A 24,532-nucleotide genomic window follows, 5' to 3' on the forward strand; every position below is an offset into this window, starting at 1 on the left:
CCATGTCAATACATGGCATGCATACTGCTTGTCACTACCCAGAGGGGTTCGGGGTTTAATTCTGGTGTTTTTCACAAAGGCTCAGAAACAAAAGCCGTATCTTCCCTTGCAGTTAACAGATCTCTATAACCCATGGAGATTTGATTGACCAGATGAAAATTATCAGACAGAGATACCTAATCTCTGGGCGTGGACAAGAAAAAGCATTTGCAAGGCAAAAGCTAAGCAGTTTAATACAAAACCAGAAGTAGGCAAGACTACTTCTGAGCAGGCCAGATGAAAGGCATGTAAGATGATGCTGTGACAGAGTTGTTTAGTAAAACACAGACAGTAATCCCACAGACAATATTATGCAAGAAACTTTACGCCTGCAGGACTGCTCTGTAACATAAGCATTTTTAGCACCACTTTCCAACAATAAACACAGCTACCTTTCGAAAACTTAAGACCTCAGTTTAAATACATTTAGAGAAATACTTATTTTAGCAAGCGACTTACCTTCATTCCAGCCAGTGACAGCATGTTGTTGAGTTTATACATCCCTGACTGAACTGGAGTAGTATACAACAGGGCATCATTGAACTGTAATGCAGAAGCAATACTTTTTAGTGACTAAAGACTGTTTAGAGACTGATAATTTCAGATGGCATTTTACAGAAAATATAAAATTCATACAGCACTAAGATCAACTGTCCAGAAGGACATCTTCTACATCCTATTATTCCACTTAGAACCCAAGAAACATTTTCATGTTATTAATTTAGATAACAATAGGTGTCTATTTATATCCTTCCTTGTGTAAATATGCATTTGGCAATGAGTAAACAGTGCACGGATGTCAAAGAACAGCCTCTCAGAAAGGACAAATGTTTCTCGTGTACACAACTATATTGTATAACAAACTACTTTAAAGTATATTAGAATTAACCCTTCCAACAAAGAAAAACATTCCAGAAACTAGGAGATGGCAGAATTAAAATTAGCAATTTATTATGATTATATGGACAAACTTATCCATATCAATGAAACCAGTTCAAATCTGTATCTACTGTTTATTTGCAGTTCTACCAGACTTGGCTTTATTTGATACACTTACTGAACAGCTATTAAGATGTTTTATTTCCTGTGTTGTTCAATGCGTGGATCCAGACTTCATTTATTGAACATAAACACAGCCCTGAAGACTGAACTGTCTCGTGAGATTTTGCTAAGAGGTTCTTTGCAAAATAATCAACGGTTTCATGAGCCTTACTACATCTTCATAACATGATCTACGAAAATCACTGCTTAATATATCAGTGCTCTGTGTGCTACAAAGTAATCTCCAGAGCATAAGAAAGACACTTCCAAGCTTAGAATATGTACTTTGAGACTGCCTAGGAAAATATTTGTACTACAGTAACCAAAAGCCAGATTTCAGGCAAGACCGTGGGCCAATAATGCCACAAGTTACATACAGCAACAGTTGCTTTACTGTCTAAATAGAGGAAAGAAGCAAAAGGTTGAAGTGGCAAAAAGGTTTCAAAACAAAGCAGCAGCAGGAACAGGAAAAGAAGCTAGCACTTAATTTCCAGCTCAGTGCTATGCTCCACTTGGGATACAAGCAAAGGAGAAGAGGAAGGAGGGAAGGGTGCAGTATGAGCAGCTGAAACGTAGGTTTTACAATCTGGTGTAACTAACTGGAATGGAGTAGTTGCTGTAGTTTTCCCAATACCTCAGATAACGCCTTCTCACAACCTGCTCAAATTTTAAACAAGCATTGGTCAAAACAGTGCTTTTTATTAAGAAACTTGTTTTCTATTAAAACGTTATTGTATATGCAACAGATAATCTCCCTAAACTAGACTGACGAAGTGTAACAGCAACAAATGGTCATTTTTTCCCCTATCTGAAGTTACTAGTTAGTTATATTTGTGGTACAACCTTTCAATCACTTAAAATTACACCGTCACTAGGCACAAAGCAGTATGTACACCTTCTTACCAGAAAAAACATTCGTGGCTGCATGACCTTCCGAGACAGCTTCATCAGCGTTCCCTCTTTCAAAAATACCTAGCAAATTAAAACAAGCAATTCAAGACCTATGTTTTCAAGGCACAAGCTGTCCAAATCAGCTGATGCATTTTTTTATTATTATTATTATTTTAAATTTTTACACCTGAACTGCTGCAGGACTTTTGGGATTCATGGTTCCCTTCCTGAAAAAGGCTCTTCATCTTTACCTCTCTCTAAAAGCTAGAAAGACCAATTAGCTGCATTTGTTCTCCATACTGTGCTTGAAATCATAACAAATAAAACATTAAGCTTGAGGGAAAAAAATGCCTGCAAGATTTGGCAGAAAATCATATTCTAAAAATCACAAGTTTTCATCAGATAATTTTTCTCCCCAAAATAAACAAAATTATACATATGGGGAGGCAGTATTCATTTCACTGTCAACACCAAATAATTAAGTGATGGACCATTTTTCTCCTCAATATGTGTCAACTTCTGTACTTTGCTTGCATATCATCCACGTTGCACTTTTATACAATCATTTTAATGTCATCTGGAGGACTTACCCTTCCTGGCTGTACAATCTCATGGTGTCCATTTAAACTGTACTGAATCTGCATGAGTTTCTGAAAGTTATCCTGCAGGGAGAAAAGGAAGGCAAAGAGATAAGAAATTGCCCTTGAATCCATGTGGTGTTATTTCTCTCTCTCCCTCTCTCTTTTTAAATAATAGAAAAAGCTTTAATCAGACAGCTTCCCAAGTCAAAATACTTACTCCCTGCTTCATGATGTCATTGGCATGGTTTGCAACTTCTATGACAACAGCTAGAGCATCTGAAGGATGAAGAAATAATGTTTTTGTTATACAGATCAGTTAGAAGTGGTATTATGGAAAGGTACAATATTCCCTTTCCACACTGTGAGAAGATTCAAGGATCTGATTGAGCAGTCACTGAATTCAAGAACACTTCCCATACATCCCAGAGGCTTTCAATCATGGTTTAACAGGTGTGCCCTAGCAAGTTACCTCTCCAGCTAACAGTCACAGTGTCAAACATTTCCTATAGCTCATCCAAACAGTCTACAAGCAAAATCAAATTTTAAGTTTCTCACACAAAGGATCATTTTAATTTCAGTGTCTCTGCTTACAGCAGAAGCATAAACAACATTTTAACTGAGACTATACAGAAGTTAATTAAGCTTTTTCCGCTTTACACAGCTGCCTCCAGTGCCAGTCATAAGAAGCTACCCAGAAAAATTGTGATTTATTTCATCTGCCTTTAGTTTTGTTGCACTTCAAGGTAACAGGATAAAGTTCAAATTTCTAAACTTCAAACTTTTAATACCAGAAGCAAAAGAGAAATAAAAGAGTTATGAAAGACAAGAGGGATTTTTATTAAGTATTGATATTTAATAACTAGCAACTCAACTGAAATACATATTTAAGTGCAACTGCAAAAAGGGGTTATAAAAAAGGATTGAGTAAGCTACTGAACAGCAACTCTGTATATTGCATAAAACCCATCTAAGGATCTTATCCAAAACCTGTAATTTGTTTATGTAGGGGAAAAAAAGACTCAATTAATTGAAAGCAAGCACAACTGCTCTGATAAAATATAATTTCTACAGCATTTATCACCTTCTGAGTAATTCAAGTGCAGTCAAACACCCCAAATAAAGGAAGCACATTTACTTTAAAGTACTCAGAGAAGCCTACCAAACCAGTTAAAACCAAAGCCTTGTGTGTTTTTTGTTTTTAATATCTCTACACTATTAGTACTTTAGACTATTCATACTTCCCTTACTGCTGAGTTCATATTCAGAAAGAAAGTAGTTTAAAAGATACAGATTTCTGAACTGAAGGGTTCAGGTCATGAAGCCATATAAAAAATAAACCAAAGTGTGAATAAAAATCTCCTCCTAAGTCAATCTAGTTAATTTTGTTCAAGATTTTTATGAAATAAGACAATGCAAGTACAGGAGTCAAATAGTTAAAAAGCCACAACACATTATCAAGCATTTGATCAAAAATTAAGTTTAGATATAGATGTCATGATGTTAACTGAGTCTGCTGAAAAATAGCTGGTGGTCTCCTATTAGGAAATGCTGGAGCTGCTCCAGCCAAAACAGTCTCCAGTTCCCATCAGCTTGAAAGAAAATAAAGTTAAGGGAAATTTAACTAAATTCACAAGATAGGAATGAGTACCTGATTTTGTTGTTGTTGTTATACTTTCCTTCATCTATCAGCTATTATATCTATTAAAACCTAAAATTGTACTCATCAACTTCAAAAAGACTGAAGAATGTTACAGGAAATTTGCTGGTTACTCAAGGGAAAGTTACAAGATCTCAGGGCTACTAATAGAGCCAAGATTCTAAACAAATCTAAACAACAAAACAAAATAATCTATAGGGTCAAGAAGTCCATAAACAAAACTGCTTTTTGGAAGGGAAGAACATTCCACTTTTTATATCACTTAGCTGGAGTGATGTATTAAAATGAAGGTCATCAGGAAGAATTGTGTTGTTTTTTCCAAGAATACTAATCATAACCAAACCTTTGTCTTTTTTTTTTTTTTTTTTTGAATTAAACAACAAAGCAAAGTCAGAAGGAACTTAATTATCACAAGAAAGATTTTGGTGAGTAAAAATTAGATTTTCTTACTCGGTTTCGAAGATTGACTACCAAACATGTCAAATGCATAAAATTAGCTTTGTCATTGTTACAACTAAGTTTCTGCTTTTACCTTCAATATATGCAGAGAGAGAAAAATTCTATGGAAAGTACCACTATAAAAAACAAAAGCTGGAGAATTCACAAGAAAATGTGATGTAAACATATTTCTTTTAAGTTGCTCACTTTTCAAGTGGTTAGTTGTTTATCGTGCAGTGCAAGCATTAGCTTGTTCACAGCCACGATGTGCAAAACAAACTTCTATGTCTCTGAAAAAGTCATCTCTTAAAACATTTTCAGCTTATAGTTTCATTGCAACCTAATAAACACATATGTCTAAATGTTATAAGAAGGATCATTATTCATTAGTTTTATGGCACTGTGTCAGGACATAGCTGTAAGAAAGTAAACCTGACTCAGTGCATCGAAGGCACTCATTTAGTGCTGTCCAACCAGCTAGATCTGTGTAACCCTCCTGAAGACAAAGGGTTTGCACAAATGTCACCAAAGAGAACTAAATAAATGATAGGGGCTCACATAAATGAAATGGAAACACCGAGTGGGAGCATTTTTAGTACTGTCAAGGAACACACAAGGAAGAAAGAAAACAGTATGAATGTGTACTGTATTGATACAATCAAATTAGAGCAGCTTAACCCCAAAGTAGCATGAAACATGTAGACCTATTCTTCTCCGTCTCCAACTATTCCTTCTCATTTCCTTCTATCATCTTTCCCTGCATACGCAAGCAAAAGTGTTTGTGCAACTTGTCACAAGTCAAATTGGAGAAGCCCTCAAGTTAAACATAAGCCAGTGGAACTCCTTGATCTTTTTCACCAAGCACTTGTCCTGGCACAAGAGCAGAGGGGACAGAAAGGCTCAGAGGGCTGGGGAGAGCAGCTGGGGGACTGGACTGCCTGTCATAAAAGGCCGAGGGATACAAGGACTGTCTCCTCCAGCACTGCCCAAAATACCTGCTTAAGCTGCTTGGGGAACTTCACTCTTATCTCTTTCTTTGAGCTGATACCACTTATCACTGTAAGCTCCAAACATTTTTGAAACAAAAGTTTTAAATCTTTCAGTATCTCTGCCAAGACACTTAGAACTAAACAGAATGCGTATCTACTTATCAGTTTAGTGTTTTGCATGCATTTAAAACTTAGAAACTTTAAGATATTTACATGACCTGTTATTTCTTTAATCTAAAGAGACATTTACCTTGAGTATCCCTATAGTCTGCAGACTCTTCTAAAAGATTCTTTAAATAATCTGTAAAAAGAAAAAATAACAGATATTTTTGTTAAAGAAATAAACCGCACCAGAAACCAGTCAAAAACCACCATTTTCCTAGCAATCTGCTTTTCAGACACACCTATGCCACACAGGTCTTCTACTTCTCTGGTTTTATGATACCTAACTTTAATTTGTCCGAGTAATCGCATGAGGGAAAATAGCATTTCCACACTGAAAGTATATAATGATGTCTTGCTTAGGGAAGAGAAGCCTACAGGAGCACTGAGCTTCTTCCAAAGGCAAATCATATGTTGCACATATTGTTCTAGAACAAAACAACCAGGTGAAAGACAAGTACATACTCGCAATCATTTACCTTTAAGCTGACACAAGAAAGTTTGAAGATTACAGGTATTTTCCTGAGCCTTAACTCATCTACAGGAGCTGAGAAAAAAGTAACCCAATACAGCAAATCTGATTATGATCAACATTTCTCAATAAAAAAGGTGTTATAACCCACCTCAAATGTTCAAATAGGAATTGTTTGGTTTTAAATCTATATTTAGTTAGTCAACCACGAGATGGCACCCTCGACCCACCCAACTCGTGGTAGTTTTTCATCTACTTCACTCATCTAAAATTAACTCCAAATGTCTGACTGCACGAGAAAACATTCCCTTTGAGATTCCATTCCATGGTCCAGTGTCTGCTTCACCACAAAGTACCATATCCTGTCAAAGGCGACTACACGTCCACAGTAAAAAGCCAATCTATACACTGCAATCCACAGCTCTGAACTACTTAAAGTTGAAAGAAACACAATCAAACTTTCAAAGCAATTCAGATGCTAGACTGATAATACCAACAAATACTGATTTATAATTACCTTTTAAATGAGGTATTCAGATTCTGGCAGATCTAGAGAAAACTGATCATACTTGATCTAGGAAGTGTTCAATTCTAACTTAGCAGTTGTCCAAGTTTCAAGTAGGAGGGAAATTATTCGACTCCCATCTGCTTGCCCTACCCAGATTCATCCTTTCACTCATGAAGGATCGGGAGCCAATTGTTCCTGCCTTCATAAGACGTCTTGCTTAATGCATGCCCCTCAGAGACTGCTCAGTGTATTGTAATGGTTTCCTTATGCAAAAAAGGGAATTATGAAATATGTTTCTGCCATAGAAACATTATGAAGAGCGAGAAAACTTGTCAGCTAATGAAAGCTTTGAGAAAAACAGAACTACAGGAAGAAAAGTATTTGGCTCTGAAGTTTTATTTTTTGGCAAAGACTTTAGGGAGGATCCAAGAGAAGCGCGAAGAACAGGTTGGGGTGAAGGAGCAGGGCCTTGCTGGGGTCTCCTGCAAGGAAGCAGGGGGTGGGAGTGCTGGGAGGTCTGCCTGGCTGGGCCATGGGAACACCCACAGCTTGCTGCTCCACTTCGAGCCTTGGCTGATCATTATCTGACACTGGCCAACGCCTGGTCTTTCATAAAAGCCTGACATGGCAACAAAACCTTTCTACACTCCCTAAGTATTGCATCTGTCACATGCCTCCAAATATTTTGCTGTAGGAGCTACCAGACCTTTGTGCAATATTTAGGTGGACACATATTCCATTAAAAATGAATTCACCTTTTATCACTTTAGGTTATGTTTGTAACAAAGTGGCATAAGAGAAGAATCAACAGGAGGTATTGTAAAATGCACTGAGAAGAGTTCACCTTGTTTTTAACTTGGCTTAACTTGGACGAACCCACCTCACACACACAACAGCAGCTGCCCTCTCCTGCCCTGCCAGCCTATAGAGCCCTCAGGCAGGAGCTGTGCGTTACTACGGGGCAGGGCATCTTCGGGGCTCCTCCATAAAGCAGGCAAGTTAAAGCTTTACAATTGCAACTCAATCTTCATCACGTCCAGAGGAAAAGGACTCCAGCAGACACCTCACTATATAGAGGGATGATTCCCTACAGCTTGTACACAAACAGCTTCTTAAAGCTGACAACCATGAGCTCACTTCTCTGCAAAGTGGGAACAGGAGGTCAGGCAGGCACAATTTACTAATCTGCAAATGTACCTCTGGTATCCCAAGAAACTGTCTCTAGTACATGGAGACATCCAATTTCATACCCAAAGTAACAGCACTGGAAACTTAAAATCAGAGACCCAACATGAGAACTAACTGTTTCTTGGCGTATTCAGGCCTTATGACATTCTCCAACAGAAGAATGCTTGACATCATTCAGTTTTTATGTCCTTTTTTTTTTTTGATGGGTATATACTAGCACTTCATGTCATATCATTCGTGCGTAATAGAGGGAAGATTAGGAAGATTTTAACATAACTGCATTCATTTAAAATCCTATATTCAGAAAGGAAGGCGGCTCTTGTACATAAGACTAAAAAAAAGGAAAAAAATCTTGCAGCTGTAAAATCCTGAAAGTGATAAATACATAATTTTGATTTCTTTATTTATCTGGTAAGTGGACCTCAGTTCACAGCGAAAACTCATTTTCAGAGAAGCAACAGAATATATTATTTTAGTCTCCTCTGTGCATACACACTGGAAATTCTGTGTTTGCAACAACTTTCTGGAGGTATTGGCTTAAACTACATGAACAAGAGGATTTCACAGACATGAATAGCATTACAGTAAAGATTTAGCAAAAATATTCCTTAATAAAATAAATACAGAAGTCAAATATTAAGCTGGAATGGTATCTGCAGTCTTCGCCAATTTTTTTCTCCTCTGAAATGCACTTTAGTTGTTCAAACTTTTTACTCAAAGATAAAGTTATTCTACAGGAGACTCTGGTCAAAATAAAAAATAAAAAAGTGACCAGCAAAAGAAATTCCGCTTAAGTAGTGTAAATGTATAACAGAGAACCTTTATTTTTCACCTGTTTCCTACTATTTCACTTGAGTCTAGCAAAAGGAATAAAAAACATAAATGTAATACAAAGATGCTGCCAACAGCTTTCCACAACTGCAGAATAAAGCAAGGACTGTAATAATAATAATAATAGAGCTAAGGATACTGTCATACCCCTAGCACTGAGTTTTCCTTCTGTTGGTTTAAACATAAAGGAGGTAAACGGTATGCCTGGGGGACAAGTCTGACAGCAGGCTCCAAGAATGGATCTGCTTTAGTATAATACAGAACTAAGAGATGATCCATAAATAAAAACCAGCACAACCCTTATAATGCTAAAATTGAAGTTGAGACCATGCAGGAGAATAAGTGGAAATATTTGTTAAGACTTAGAGAGCACTGAAAGAGAGTTACAACACTGTAAATGAGACAAAAGTCTAACACCTAAGCCTAAGCAAGGCACAGTCTCTGTTTAACAACTGATAGCAACCTCCCAGCTGCAGGACAATCAAAGAAGTTTCTCATTGATCACAACACAACAAATAGGCCATCCCAGAGAACCAAATACAGAACTTAACTCATCTCCACAATAACAGAAAACCCATCCAAAACTGCTGGTTACCCAAATAATGCCTTTCATGCAACACAATGACTGGCTCCACGTAAACAAGCACGCTGCTGTGTACCAGGACTAATTCACGCAAACCACTTCAAGAGGAACAGAAGAACCACATTACCAAAGGAAGGCTTTTTAATAGAAAACAGACCAATTTTTGTCTGACCCACTACACCCTTTTTTTTTTCAAGGCAGACCTTAAATATTCAGAAAGGCAGACTTTAAAATTAATTACTTCACTAGATACCCCAGACACAACAAAACTCAACACACAAGTACTGATTTATGACAAAATGTTCTTATGCCACACTTCCTCCTGACAGAGGCCCATCAGTCTCTTTTCCTTCTTGCTGGGGGCCAGTGGCTATCACTTCTGGTCTTGACAAAAATTCTCTTCTGCCTCAGCAACTACTTCTTGTCTCAAATCATCAGAATTAATTAAGTTAAACTCAAAGCAATTGCTCTCAACATGTAATTGGCCTCAAGTCCAACAATTATATTTCTGAGCAGCTAAAGAGCAGTGTGCTCAAAAGCTAATTTTTCAGTCTCCCTCAGCCTCCCTTCACTAGACCTCAGCCGAGGACAATAAAAGACCTATCTCTCTCTGCAAATCTTATGTTGCAAAAAAGAGGAGGCTTATCATATGACAATGAAGAGACTGCTCATATTGTACAAGTCTCAAGTCTGCAACTCAAATCAGTGATTTTCAGGAGGGGAGAATCAATTCTTCTTCATTTCTTTCTATTAAAAACCAGAGGCCTCTATTAACCTTCCCCAAAACCCATCTAATATTTGCTGTAGAAGAGCTCAGGCTTAGTATGTGGAAAAGTGGAAGTCTGCTTGCTGGATTGGAGAAGCTGGATAATTAAATGGAAATACAGCTGAGCTGTGCCTCTCCTTTCCTGATTTATAAGTCCACCTGCTCCTGCTTTTGTTAGCATAAAAGCAACTGCACTTCAAAGCACAGCAACCATCTTGTGATGTGACTGTGTAGCAGCAGGTTACTAGTACAAAGCTGTCCCACTGACACAGAGCATCTAAATAGGAAGAAATCCCTGCTGACTCAGGCCTTGCAGCTTCATTTCCTGGATTATTTTCACTCCTCTGCTCTTACCCACTGCCCCCTCCTCGACTGCCCACAGACGCCCATTGTCTTTGGCTGGGACTGCTGCTGCAATACTGCAACTCTTGCCCGTTCTTGTTTTGCTTGCCTACTTGCTGTCTCGCCCACTCCAACAACAGATCCAAATATTTGTATATCCTCCAAAGGCTTTGCAGTACAAGTTTATATGGAGATTACTCAATATTACACAGAGCTGCTTGAAGGTAACAAAGTATACAGGCTGTCCACTGAGATATAGGAGAATGAGAATCTCAAGAAATACAAAAGACAATGTGAAATAGCATGATAGATTGAACAGAGTGAAAATGAAGCAGATCCAAAATAATAGCCCCCTGGCCCAGTATAATTGAATTCTTAGTCTGATCTCTCTTATTTCTCCCACAGGACAAGACAAATTTATTTTTTCTAAATCAGCAGCCAGCATTGAAATCCAACTCATGTCAATAGCACTTGTATTTACAGATTTATGTAAAGCTGTGCAGCCACAGCCAGGGCTGCAGGACTGCGGACTTCCACAAACAGGGCTGCAGGACAGTGGTCTTCCACACAACCACCGTCAACACAGGATGAGATTTTTAGGTGTATTGTCACTGGTCTAAAACAGTTGGTTCCAGCCACAGTGACAGTTAGTTATGAAGAATTCCCCTTCTACTTCATAGTTTTGTTTCAGCACCATTCACCTCTGACATCTCTTGCTTTGCTCTGTATATTGACAAAGGCATTTATTCCATCCTGCTCTGTTGTTCCGCCTTTTTATTTAAAGCCTTTGAACTTATCCAAAGCATCTGCACTGATTTAGGAATATATAACAAGCCTACACAATGCCCTGAGTCAGTATCCTTTGAAAATAAAGCAACTCCCCAATTGCCTTTTCATGGTTTTATTTTATCAATTAAAAGGCATTGAGATTTTCCCCTACAAAACAGTCTGTTTGGTAAAAGCTCTTCACCCTTTTTCCACCCCACCTGTCTTTCATGAGATGATTAAAAAGAAGACAGTCCAGGCTAATAACTTAGTAACTTCTGTATAACATTTCAGGCTGTATCTCCCACAGCATCACTAGTCTAAGTACTTGCTGGGGAAATGCCAACAAGCTGCTAGAGCCAAACAAAGGGTCACAGAGCATTTTATTTTGCAGTTACTACATAAACAGAGGCTATTTTTAAATAGCTCATCAAGAAGCAATGGCTTTCAAAAACAATGCCTTAAGTATTTCCAAATCCTTACAGGAGCCATCCCCCTCTTACAACAAACACATCTCAAAATACTTCACAAAGGAGGCCTGTATCATTGCCTTACTATTACAGAAAAGAAAGTACTGCATTATGGAGATGACTTGCTCAAGGTCACCCAAACATGCCAGTGCCAAAGCAGGGTATGGAGCCAGCCCAAATTTCCTAGTCCCAAACCAGTTCTTCAGCCTACAATGCTTCTGTAACAAGTCTTGAGCACTTACCCGTAAGGTATACTAAACCAACACTTTCTGCTTTTACAAGAGAATGGTTTTCAAAGACAAAACACCTGAGTGGTGGAAAAATGAAGGTATTTTCAGGAGAAATTCACAGTTGTGTAGTTGTATCTTTCACTTCCTTCTCCTAGCTCTATATTTCCATACTATTTTTTCCTTCTTTAAAAAAATAAATAAAAAGAGAATCTTTCCAACCAACCCTCTAAGGAAATTACTGGCTCTATTACTACAGAAACAAGCAAAAAACCACCACCAATTTCATGTTTTCCAAGTAGCACCAAATGTACCATCAGAGAACACACACCAGTGTTGGGAATATTAGCATGTCACTTGCGTACCTTGTTGCAAACAATATTAACAAAGAAAGCCTTTAAATTCATGTCATATTAAAAAAAAAAAAAGTGTCACATATCTGAAGTCAGAAAAACATGCTTTACAGATGGATAAAACTGCCTGAGAACATGTTTCCTGGGACACATAAATACTGGCTGCTTAAGCTTATAAATGTGTTTGACTTTACCTGTCAAAAGGAGTCTGTACTGGGGAATCCTCTGAACTGGCTTGAGCAGATAGTGCTTGAGGGCCAGACTAGCACAGCGGGGGCTCATCTGAAAGAAATACACAAAATAAGCAACAAATCTGTGGTAGTCAAGGGTTCCAGTAAAAGAAAACATCACTACAAAGAGTTACTGATAACATCAGATAAGCTTTATCTTAAAGGTGTGACTATCATAGCGTTACACTGCACCAAACAACAAGCATTTCCCTGTGTGGAAGATGCATGCAAAATTAATCACGAGTTAGAAGACATCACTAAGCATTCATACTCTCGGTGGATTCAAAACAAGTTCTTTTGCTTATGAGGAAGAAGGGTGAATCTTCCCAGAAATAAGGGTAACACCATTTTTGCTCATTTGTAGCTGCTGCTGATGTCCATTAGACAGATAAGCAGAGAATAGAGCAGTGTTCACTCAAGAAGTTTTAATTAATTCAAACCTCTAAAGATAACATAAAATTAAAAGACCCATGCTTCAAAAATTTTAATTATCTTGAATTTGCATTCAAAATAATGCGTATCAGAAACACTGAGTCCTTAAAAGACCTCTTATCTTCTTCCTGAACTTGCTGACTCTACCTAAAGCTCTTCCTTTGCCTACTGTAAGTAGCCTTTTTAAGGACTTGTAAGCAGAGTAGGGATTACCCAAGGGGAAACTCACTTCATAGGAGATAAATTCACAGGTTGTGTGGATCATGTTCTGAGGAAGCTTGCACCTCCCCTCTGACTTAAGGGAATTATGTAAAAATCTGGCAATGCTTTTAATGACACGAATCAGATTTTATCTGATTGTTGCATGGACTGGACTTAAAAGCTTCAAGAAATATGCAGAGCAGAAGAATCATTTTTCTGTATTTCCAAATGAAATATGATTGCTGTGAGTAAGCTACTGCCCTATAATGTGGTGAAGAGATTGCCCTGCTTAAAATAAGACAGTTAATCACTGCATAGTATAATCAGAAGACAAAACCATAAAAAGCAGCTAGTGATTTTGTTAATATGCCTTTGATATAATTGTAGCAAGTGCTGATTTTTCTGAAAATCAAGGTCCTTTATCGTACTTCACAGTGGTAACCAACATCATTAGTTACTTTACAAAATCTGAATTTCTTTCTACTTTGAACCTGTCTCAAGCCAAGGCTCAGAGAAAACAGAGGATGGTGTCTAAAGCTTTATGGAAAATTACAACTGATGGAAAGTCACAAAATAGGAACATATCTTAAAAAAAATAATAATTTACAGTACCTCGAAGTCTTTCACTACTGAAGCAAAACCTGTGTTCTTCTTACACTGTTCATCTAACAGTGCAACATTTTTATCAAATTCTTTGATGTAAGTTGAGTACATCTTTAAGTACGGCCCCTTTTTTACAAATATGTCAGCGATTCTTTGATGTTCAAGCCTAGAAACAAGAACAGAGCAATAAGAGCACAGAAGTGTGTACATCCTAACCTTACAGCACCACGTTGGGCTTTGCAGTAAGATGTGCCAGTTTATTTCTGAACAAAAAGCTTACAGTCCAGCAGATAGGCATTCGGCTCTTTAGCTACTCTGAAAAATCTTTCCAGCAAACCTCCACACACTAGTTTAGGGTTAGATTACAATCACTTGACACACAGTCTGTTTAAAATGGTCTTGAACCATCTGAACACATTAACACGAGCTGGACTTCTGAGGAAATGGATCGCCTAACTTCAAAACGTGGTCTTTACCCCTTAATAGGAAGCATGGGATTACAGCATTTACCCATTTCAGTGCCTTTGTCTGTAGGCTCTCTTTAGCTGATTGAGACCCACCCACCAGTGTAATTGAGAATGGACTTCAATGGGACTGAGGCTGTCAGTCAGCGTTGTGGCTGGTTAATAGATCTCAGCCACCTTTAAAATGCAAACCAATCCTCAGAACAGCCTCCTGTTCCTCTAATGAAGGCAGTCCATTTATCGTGCCCGTGCACACGTAGGAACAAGAGCTTTCAATTAAAACTGAAGTTTTAGACAAAAAAAAAAAAAAAGTGTGGTTGCTAAAAACATGTGCTGGCATAGCTTCTGGATGCACCTAACTGCCAAATAAAACAGCTAAAGAGAAAATTATCTCCCGTGCATGCAAAGTCAGCTCTGCCATTTAACAAGGCCCATGAAAAACAAACAAGAGTCAAACCACGGTCAGGCGGAGTCCCCCAAGCCCCACAGATAAGTTTTAACGACATCAAAGGAGTGGTGTTCCTTCACTGATAGTCACCAGTGAGACAGTCGCTCCTCCAGCTCCCTCAGGAGGTCCCGGTTGAGCTCGTACAGCTGAGGTAGGTAGTACAGGATCTGATTCAGGATTCTGTCCTCAATCACTGGCTTCCCAAGCTGCCTGGAGGCATGTGCCACCGCGTCCCGGAAATCCTGCCGGAGCACAAAGAGGACAGAAACCCCCACCATGAGCCAGCAGCCTTCAAAGCAGCAGCGCAGACCAGAGCGTGTTCTCTGCAGACATCCCAGGCCCTGCTCCCTCCTACTGAAGGCGAGGAGGGTGCCAGCTGGGTTATGTTCCCCTGCAGCTTCAACTTACTCCTGCGGGACAGCCTTAATCCCCTTGGTTTGATGCTGGAGCTTTACTCTCTTGCTCCATATGCACGCTGTGGAAGTCATTCGTCATTTTTCTACCACACCCTTAAGAAATGCACTGATCCTATACATGAGGAAACTATAGGGGGGGGAAAACCTCATATCTGCAAAAGTATTGGTAGCCTTGAGTATCTTCTTGCTAAGATTTGTTTCAAAAAGCAGAAGTGTTATATCAGCTAACGCAATCATAATATCGTATTTTAAAACCACACTGGTTTACAAATGCCTTCTAGGAAGACATGCTGCCTAGATAAAAAATATAGCATCACAAAAAGTTACTGTATGTAGCAGCTCTTACAGGAAAATGAGCATCTAACAAAAAGCTTTTGTAACAACACATTGGAACCACGAGATTTCAAATGTGAATTATCATCCAGACAACACTGGTACCTTTGAAACATTTACAGGGAGGAGGAAAACCGATCTTATCACCGAAGGATCTTGTGGCATTTTTATGTTATAAGCAGCTCTCAGTAGGACAAGGCTCAGGCTAATTGGTCCTCATTAAACTATTTAGAATTAAAATCTTGGCCCCATACAAATCAGTATGGCCAGGACTGCACCCATAATGAACCTGGGGATGTGTTAGGCAAGGCATCTTCCCTGATCATATGCATGCAAAATTTTCAAAAAGGTTAGCAATTTATCATTTCCTTTGAAAAAATAATCAAGTACAAAACACTACCTAAACTGAGAAAAATAAAATCCAAATTAACTGTATTGTCATCTCTCCCTTGAATTTGGGCATAAAGCAGGCACTATATAACAGCTCTTTTTAGTCTGCAGTCTGCTGAAACATGATAATGAATGCACAATCTGTAGGTGGCCTGAAAAAGGTGACCAAACTGCATGTTCCTATGTGGGATGATGAGACATCTTAAATATGCATGCAGTGCACACCTGCCTTTGAGTTTGTAGGGCCCACAGGTTAAAAGTGGGGAAAAAAAAAATTAAGCTCACACACTCACAAGTCTTCTGCTACAGGTCTCGCTGGCTATCTCATCGGCCCAGCATCTGGCACTATTTAGGGTTTGTCAGACTCCAGTCTCAACTTTCTCCTGCCCTCTCCTCATTACATCAGTGAGCTGCAGACAGCTTCTTGCTCTGTGACCCTGGGTCGCAAAGGCTGCGCCGGGGCAGAGTTATGACAAGAAACTGAAAGGAGATACAGGGCGATGGCTGCGATGGGGGGAGGCTGAGAACTAAATGCAAGGGAGTTAAAAAACAGATGGCGTTATTCATATGGAAATGCTCTGTTTTACATCCTCTGTGCAGACTAGTGACACATAGGTTAACTACCAGCTGCATCTTATGGGTTTTCCTGACCCTAGGGCATTGCTTAACACTGAAATGATACATGGCATTACAATGGCAAAAGCTCAAATGAGGCTTTCTGAAGAGCTTCATGCAAAATGCATCATCATATTATGATAATACCCCCCCCAGTCCCATGCACACACAATATACAGTATATGCTTTGCCATGGGATGAAACAAGAATTTTCTCCAAGGGTTATAAAGCTACTTGTACAATGAAAAGAAAAGCAGTGCTGTCTGTAACATAATCAACAAACCCAGCTTTTCCCTGACCACACAATAAAAGGAGAGCAGGGAGTCAGGTTTAAGGACCAGGAGATAAGACAGGAATGTCACTTGTAGTTAAGAGCATTTATTTAACTTCTAGATATAGCATTCAAAGAGCCTGCAGGATGTTTTCCAAATGCAGGGGGGGGTTGGTTTCTCTATTGGCTTGATCCAAAGTCCATCAGCCTCACTGGGCTTTGGATCACGCCATGAAAGAGTGGTCACAAACGCAGCCAACCCAAACTTTATTTCATCGCCCCCTGCGTCCCCTGCCACAACCGAGCAAAGGGAGGAAGCCCTGCAGAGAGGAAACAGAGGGACTAAAGATAATGTGAAGCTTTCAAATGATACAAAACAGACTGCTGAACAACAAAGGCGATAAACTACAGCACTTTTTTTTTTCCCCTTTCTTTTTTGCAATTATCAGGTCTTCACTACAGAGGCAGTGCAATGTATTTGTCACCGTAATCATATTAAGCTTTATTTATAACCTGGCAATGCACGTGAAGTAACTGTCATGCCAAGTTCATCTCGAGATAAAACTAGGAGGTGAAGGCAGAGGGCCCTTGCCTGAGGGCTGGGGCCAGGAAAGCCAAACAAATGGAGCAAGGTTACAGCTAAGAGTGCTCACACTTGAAGGTACTGGCCTTCTGAGAAAGGAATTCCTTATCTAAAAGGACTAGAACCTAGAATGGGTCTATTTGAACCACTAAACGTAAAGCGTGTTAACAAGTAAAACCTGAAATTTTACTCCAAAGAGCAGAAGCTACTCAGGCAAGGAACTTTTATATGTATGTATACATACACAATTAGGGCAGTGATTTAGAAATTAGAAATGAGAGTAATACCAATTCAATACACCAGCACCTAATTCCTTCTGAAACTAAATCTGTTCACTGCTGAATAAAACCAGAACCATTGTTGCAAATGATATATACATTGCTCTGATATCTATAAATACCGGCAAAAAGTGAGTCATATCACAAAGATGTTTAGCATACAGTACTATGTAACACTGCTGAAAAGCACTGCTTTCTTCAGTCTGTTCAGAAATGGTCACCCGAATTGTTCTACAAAATACTGTATTTGAAGCCACGTAGCAATCCATCACAGTGAATTTTAAAGAGAGGTTTTATAATTAGTCTTTCAAATACCCACAAAGAAATAAACAAACTTGCCATGCTTTGGAATTAATATGTTTATTTCACTGAAAACCACCATTTGCAACTCTAGACAAAGTGTTTCATATGCTGTGTGACACAAACCAAGAAATTATGCTCTACTGAATCATCTCAGTTTCTTACCAGTATAATTTTACCTTTCAGAAGAAGAGAGGCTATTGTATACTTTCTGAAAACTGCTTTCTGAAGTGCTGGTATACAGTTTCAACATTATATTCTGGTCCAACAGTAATCGTCTGATACCACATTTTAGTGCTTAGACAGACAATTGCCTTTACACAGCGACTTGAAGATGGCCTCATCACCACCTCTGGAAAGCACATTCTTTCCGTGCCAGAAAGAGTCTCAGTTTATTCTAGACTAAGACAGCATCTCACTGGGTACTTGTCCATATCAAAATCTGGTTCAAGCAGTTTTAAAGGCTTCTCAGAGCACAAACAGTTGCTGAAGTAATGCCTGATTAAACATTCCCAACTTAAATACCTTAGGGAATTTTATTTATTCTATTAGTACACAGTCCCACCAGGGCTGTTCAGTTTTTAAACAGCACTTCAGGACAGCTACCACCATTGCCGCTCTCCCTTCCCAGCCCCCACCCTCCTTTAATGCAGTTTCCTTAAACAAGCAAATGGCCGTGATATTTGAAATAATTCTGACCCCGTCGTGAATCATCTGTGCTCAGCCCACACACTTCCCCTCTGCAAAGGCCCTGAGTCACAAATCCTCTCTTTCCACTGGAGGATTGCCGGTGCAGAGCCGAGCAACTTGCCCCCACCCCAGCTTAGGGAGCAAAGGAAGTTTAGGTGTGCGCCACTGAAGGCACTGACTAGACCAAACACTCATTCAGCCGCTGACTGGATTAACCCCACCTTCAGGTATCTAACAGCTGAATGAGGACAAGTTGGAATGGGTGAAGTTAAACCTCCTCACACATTTAACTGGAAGAGAAAGAATGACACGATCTAAATGTAGCCACATATTTCACTCCTAAGGTTTCAACCAATATTCATCTTGGATCCGTTCTCCTAGAGCATACCATCAGCAAAGCAAAAATAAGCCATAATCCCTTCCGCTGAGGTACAACTCCCAGCTAAATACACCTGCAGATAGCTCAAATATCAGTTTAATTTAAGGAGAAAAATATGTTTGCGCTTGGCCCCTTTTCAAGGAACACACACACACATCCTATGGGGGGAGGAGAGAGGAGAGCTGCACATTCTAGGAAACAGCCAGGCTGCCGTCCTGTGACAAACTGTAAACAAGGCTGCCAGGAATACACTTAGAGATTTCACAAATATGTTATTTAAAGCAAAAATCAAATAGGCAGTCTCGAGGATAACTTTATAGTTATTCAGAGACCGTGAATAAATGTGGATTGTGGCATTTTTCAAACCCATGAAATCGCTTCTGGAAAACTGACAGGGAATTCCACACCTTTTTCTCAGGCAGTAAAACCATTTACAAGTGTTTAATAACATAATATAGTTAATTTTTACAATAATTATTTGGCTGTGATATATTCTGGGAATGTTATTTCAAGCAATAGAGTGGGTCATAGACCAATGCTTGATTTCAAGCCAAAATTATTTCATTAGCTTTTTCACTAAGATAATGGCAACTGCGATTCATAGTCAAGTGCCTCAGGTCAGAAATTCTAAAGCACTTCACAGACTAAAAATTTATTTACATTTTTACCTTTGACTGGTCAAATTTTGACATTTACAATTGGAGAAAAAGGACTTGGGAGGTTGAGAGAATTATTTGCAGCCAAACACAGTTGGTAAGTAGTAAGCCAGAACCAGAGGTCAGCACTTCTTTTACTCCAAAACCCACAGCTATTTTATTTCTCTGTATGCACATTACTTTTTTTTTTTTCTCAAAACTGTTATGAATAATTCATTTGTCATAATATTTGGTTACAATTTAATATACAGAAGGCCTACTTTTTTTTTTTTTTTAATACGCAATTTTGCAAATGTCTTCTGAAAATAGAAACATTCAGCCAGAATTTCCCACTCTTATAAGTGCCTGTGGAAGGACACACAACAGAAAAAAAAAGAAAAATGTTTGACCTCTGATCTGCCTTCTGCAATAAGAGAGTGATCTTGCGCCTGCAGAAAAGTTGCAGGTGCCTCCTGACAATATTGTACTGGCTCTCAGAGTCCTAATAAGGACAGAACTGGGGTGTAAGTCAGATGCAGAGACCTTGAGGCTCAGGCAAAAGCCTAAGATTTCCTTTTCTCATGCAGCACAAAGTCACACACTAAGCAGAAGGACCATCCAAAAAAGCACGTTCCTTTGCTGGACCAGAAACTTCATCATCCATACCACAGTAGAAGGGGAAAAAAAATCAGAAAGGAATGGAGTAAAAACAGAATGGTGAGGGAAAAAAAAAAAAAAAAAAAAAAAAAAAAAAGGAACAAAAATGGGTAAAAGAACTGAGAGAAACTAAGCCAGGCAGCTTACCCAGCTCACTCTTACAGTGAGAGGGTGCTGCTGAGGAGGCCATCTCACTTGTGCAAAGCAAACCATGTCCAAAGACTCCACAAAGGGCACCAGTCCTGCCTTACTCCTGCCCAGGAACTTAGAGTATTCCCTCACATTTCACATCCAGTTCACAGGTCTCTTTTTTTTTTTTTTTTTTCCCCTCCAAGTGCCCTTAGGGAAGGAATGTAATTTCTCACATCTCAACCCTCATTTACCCTGTAGAAACAGGGCCATGGGCCATCTCACAAAGATGCATACACAGAACTGGTTTGATGTAAGCCCCTTTGTTTTCAGGAGTTTCTAAGAGCATTTTACTGGAATCTTGTCCACTAAAACAGATTTACAATAGTTACAGAAATACAGAGAATTCAAGATTGCATCTCATGTTTGATTTGCCTCAAGCAAACCCATTTGAGAAAGCATCATTGTCCAAAGCCAGTTCAAGTTCATTATCTCTACTGTGACTGGCTTATTTCATGCTATAGAAATGTCCCCGAGTGTTTGGAATTTTCTAGACATCTTTTGTAATCTGTCTCAGCAGAAGCAGTCAGACGTACTTACAAAGTGTGACAGTGTCCAAAGAGGCAGGCACCCTGATACCTTTGAGGAGTTGCACCACCTAACTTGACTGTATTAATATAAAATTAAAAAACACTAAAAAAGTTCAGTGGTGCTTGTAACCAGCTTACAACCACATTTCCACCGTCTCAACTGCTTTAGGCTCCATTTCATTAGTAGCAACTTAAAATGTTTCTTACATCAACACTCTCATTGCATAACTGGCTTTGGTAATACAGTCTGGACAGAGTATTATTAATTTCTGATCTTCACTAATGGAATTAGGCACTACATTTCAGGTATTTACTCTGGAAAACCATTGACAGAGGGTTCAGAAGGTGTAATGGTGACTCATCTGATCAGCCAAGTCTTTGCTATGCGTAAAGCAGCCCAGTATGGGGAGAGTCTAGGTTTTAAATTCATAAATCTGCCAAAGGTTGCTTGTCTGGCAGTAATCCCATCACTGAAGCTGGTAAACCAGTGTGGTTCAGAGTGTATGAGATCTGATAGGTTGTTCTATCAACATTTACATCTTATCCACAAAGAATATATGATCAAAATAAACAGATTTATTAACGTCTCTGATGAACAAACAACAACCCTCCTACCCACCACCCTGTAAAAAAGTTTCTGTAACCTTTCTCAGGTACAGCAACTTTGTTCCACGAAGACGGCACCCACACACTGCCTGAAACTGGTGCCCACTCTGGCAAAGATGCTTACCGAGGTTCACCTTTGCAGAAGAGTGGGAAAGCTGAGAACAGCCTAGCATCCCCTCTTAGACTACGCTGAAGATGTGCTGATTGTTACTGCTAACCAGCAAGAACTTTTGTACCCTGTTTGCATCTGTCAGCTAGAAACTTGCATACTGGCTTTATGTGAGTTATCCATTAAAACAAAGCAAAACACATCTTGTAACACTGCACATCTATAGTGTATGGACAACCCTAAGCTTAACCAGAGACTTCTTAAACTCCCTACTCTTCCCTTTCCCCCATTTTTCCCGTTTGCCTGTGACCTCTGCACTGACAGCCTTTGCTTCCAGTGGCATTATCCAGATGCCTTTTGTACATTGACAGGCGTGAGGCATCAACCACCTTGCTAGGAAGCCAGATCCTATAAATACCATATATATTATCTCAAGATGTATTTTCAAGGACTGGCACACTGAAAAGTGAAGACACCTTTAAGGCATAAGCTGATGCCAGAAATGTGTGATAATTTAAGTCATATAGCTTAAAACTTGTTATACTCATTAGGACGATTCTCATCCTTTAATGAGTAGTTACACTTGAATTTTGTACTAGATACAATGTTGAATATAAATTATGCATTGGCCACAACTGCCTGATTTAGCAGTTAAAAATCAAGCCTGAACAAAGTTAAGAAAATCAACTACTAAAATGGAGGGCAAAAGAGGAATCTGCAAGTGGTGTGGGAATTTTTCTTCCCTTGAAGATCTCCATTTTACAGCTCTGTATACATCCATACATAAGAGTCTTTGTTCCTGGTTTCACAGAACATGCTTCTCAAGAGATCAACATGGACAAATTCATCTGTTTGCAATGGAACTACTTCTACAGTCCAAAGAAAAATTACTGTGTTTGCACTTCACAGAGTGACAAAATGATACAAACAGGTATCACTTAGAAGCTGACAGAAATCCCACTAAATCAAGCTAGAGAAAACAAAGCTAACTAATTTCCTGTTTTATCATCTTCTACACAGCATGTGTAACACATGATTGGTCTGCACAACCAAGGATTAATACTTAACCCTTGCTGTGGACATCATGTTGTGTGTACTGCAGTCACAGCTGTTATCAGAAAGCAAGCATCATGCCATGTGATGGATGCAACGTAAGAGCTAATTAGTTAGATTACCTAAGAAATGTGTATTTTTACTTACTATTTCTAATGATAAATTGATCCCTTCCTCTCCTCTTGACTTTAAAAGTTATTCTAACCAAAGTTTTATTTTGGTTGCTATGGTACAAGCTGGTTTATAAATAGGATGCTGATTAACATAAATAGATACATATCCATTTTTAATATTCAAGCAGTACTCCCATCTCAGCTGGAAGATTGCGTACATTAATGAAGGAGCACCATACGGAACCACCAAAATATCCTTTATGAAAAATCTGGAATTTTTAATTTCTGCTTAATTAGATTAACTTTTATATATTGAATACGCAGACAATGCAGAAGAAAAAAAACACACATTCACTCCAATAAAACCTAAACATAGAACTTTAACAGAGATTAAACAAACAGAAGAGGGTTTTTTTTTTTGTACTTACAATGTGCAAGAGCTTTAGCACATCCACAAACCTATCAGAAAAGCAAGAAAAAGCACAGTTATATTTCAATTGCCCAATTAATATACACTGAGTAGCTTTTATGTTAAGTATTGACACTTACACTTTCTCTGAGCTCATGATCTCCTTGGCAATATGGTAAACTTTTGTCTTCTTTCCAGATGTCTTGCTCTACAAATAAAATTATATGTTATATTATGCACCTGATAAAACTCTTGTAAAGATCATTTCAGGCTAGTAGTTCCTCAAATCCAATGTAATTATTCACTAATTATTTCTAATAGAAGTGTTTTATATTGCTTTGAAATCTCCCAGCTTTCCAGGATCTGTGTAAAAAACAATTTAGTTTCTAGCTAGAAATAACACTAATAGCTAACAGTAGCTTTTTATATAACTATCAGCCTTTCTATTTAATTGTTACAGGAAGCACTCGTGCCCATAATGAATGAAGTACTAGGAAGTGATAATTATTGGTTAGCGAAAGTAGTGAAGTGTGGATAATACATGTATATTATTCATTATCTCCTGTTTATTACAGCATCAGTAGTTTTTGCAGTAAACTTTCATAAATACCTTAAAAGAAACAGAGACTTTATTGAAAAAGATGGAAGGAGAAAAAATATGACACAGAACAGAAAAGTCAGCTTCTGACAATCTACCAAAAGATTTGCTGGAATACATAGCAGCCATACTGTGAAACTACCCAAGTGTGAGCTTCATAACCTACCTGGGACACTGTTCAGATGATGTGTTTTTTGTTTTTTTGTTTGTTTGTTTGTTTTTAATTTATATACACACATATGGCTTCCAAAAGTCGAGGTTACTGTTCAACACCAGATAGAAGTGAACAGATATAGCAACGTAAAAGGGGGTAGGTGTCAAGATGCAAGTATTTTTTTTTCTGCTCAGTAACACCCATGTATAATTTCCTCAGTAAAAATGCACCTTTTTCCATTACAGCTCTCATGGTTTGCCATATGCCTCTCTGCTGCCAGCTGTCACTACATCTATTACATATTCAGGCTTCCATTTCAATGGGCTGCAAAGAAAATGCATGGAAGAGGAGGACTAAAACATCATAAAGAAGACAAATGCAATCGAAGCCCTGAGGACACTGCATTGAATATAGTAAGCACAGGCACTGAACAGCTTATTTTGAAAATCGGGTATCAGTGGCATTGCACATATGAATCTTGAGCACTAATGCTGCAAAATTCATCTACAGTTTTAGTTCTTCTCCCAACCTATCAACAATTCT

The 24,532-nt window shown here is 38.7% G+C and overlaps 1 protein-coding gene across 1 annotated transcript in view; it reads right to left on the reverse strand.

The window, feature by feature from the left end:
• The window catches only part of FGD6 (FYVE, RhoGEF and PH domain containing 6), a gene marked incomplete at its 5' end in the record, with an annotated part of 68,085 nt that overhangs the window by 14,850 nt on the left and 28,703 nt on the right, over positions 1–24,532 (reverse strand). The window contains 10 exons of the mRNA XM_084305884.1: positions 499–582; positions 1,984–2,052; positions 2,562–2,633; positions 2,770–2,828; positions 5,887–5,937; positions 12,498–12,585; positions 13,779–13,935; positions 14,772–14,923; positions 23,257–23,287; positions 23,378–23,445. Coding sequence (XP_084162010.1) covers positions 499–582; positions 1,984–2,052; positions 2,562–2,633; positions 2,770–2,828; positions 5,887–5,937; positions 12,498–12,585; positions 13,779–13,935; positions 14,772–14,923; positions 23,257–23,287; positions 23,378–23,445 — 831 coding nt within the window. The remainder of the gene's footprint in view (positions 1–498; positions 583–1,983; positions 2,053–2,561; positions 2,634–2,769; positions 2,829–5,886; positions 5,938–12,497; positions 12,586–13,778; positions 13,936–14,771; positions 14,924–23,256; positions 23,288–23,377; positions 23,446–24,532) is intronic.

Source organism: Netta rufina, assembly GCF_964035555.1.
Source record: "Netta rufina genome assembly, chromosome: 1".
In the NCBI taxonomy this organism is placed as follows: Eukaryota; Metazoa; Chordata; class Aves; order Anseriformes; family Anatidae; genus Netta; species Netta rufina.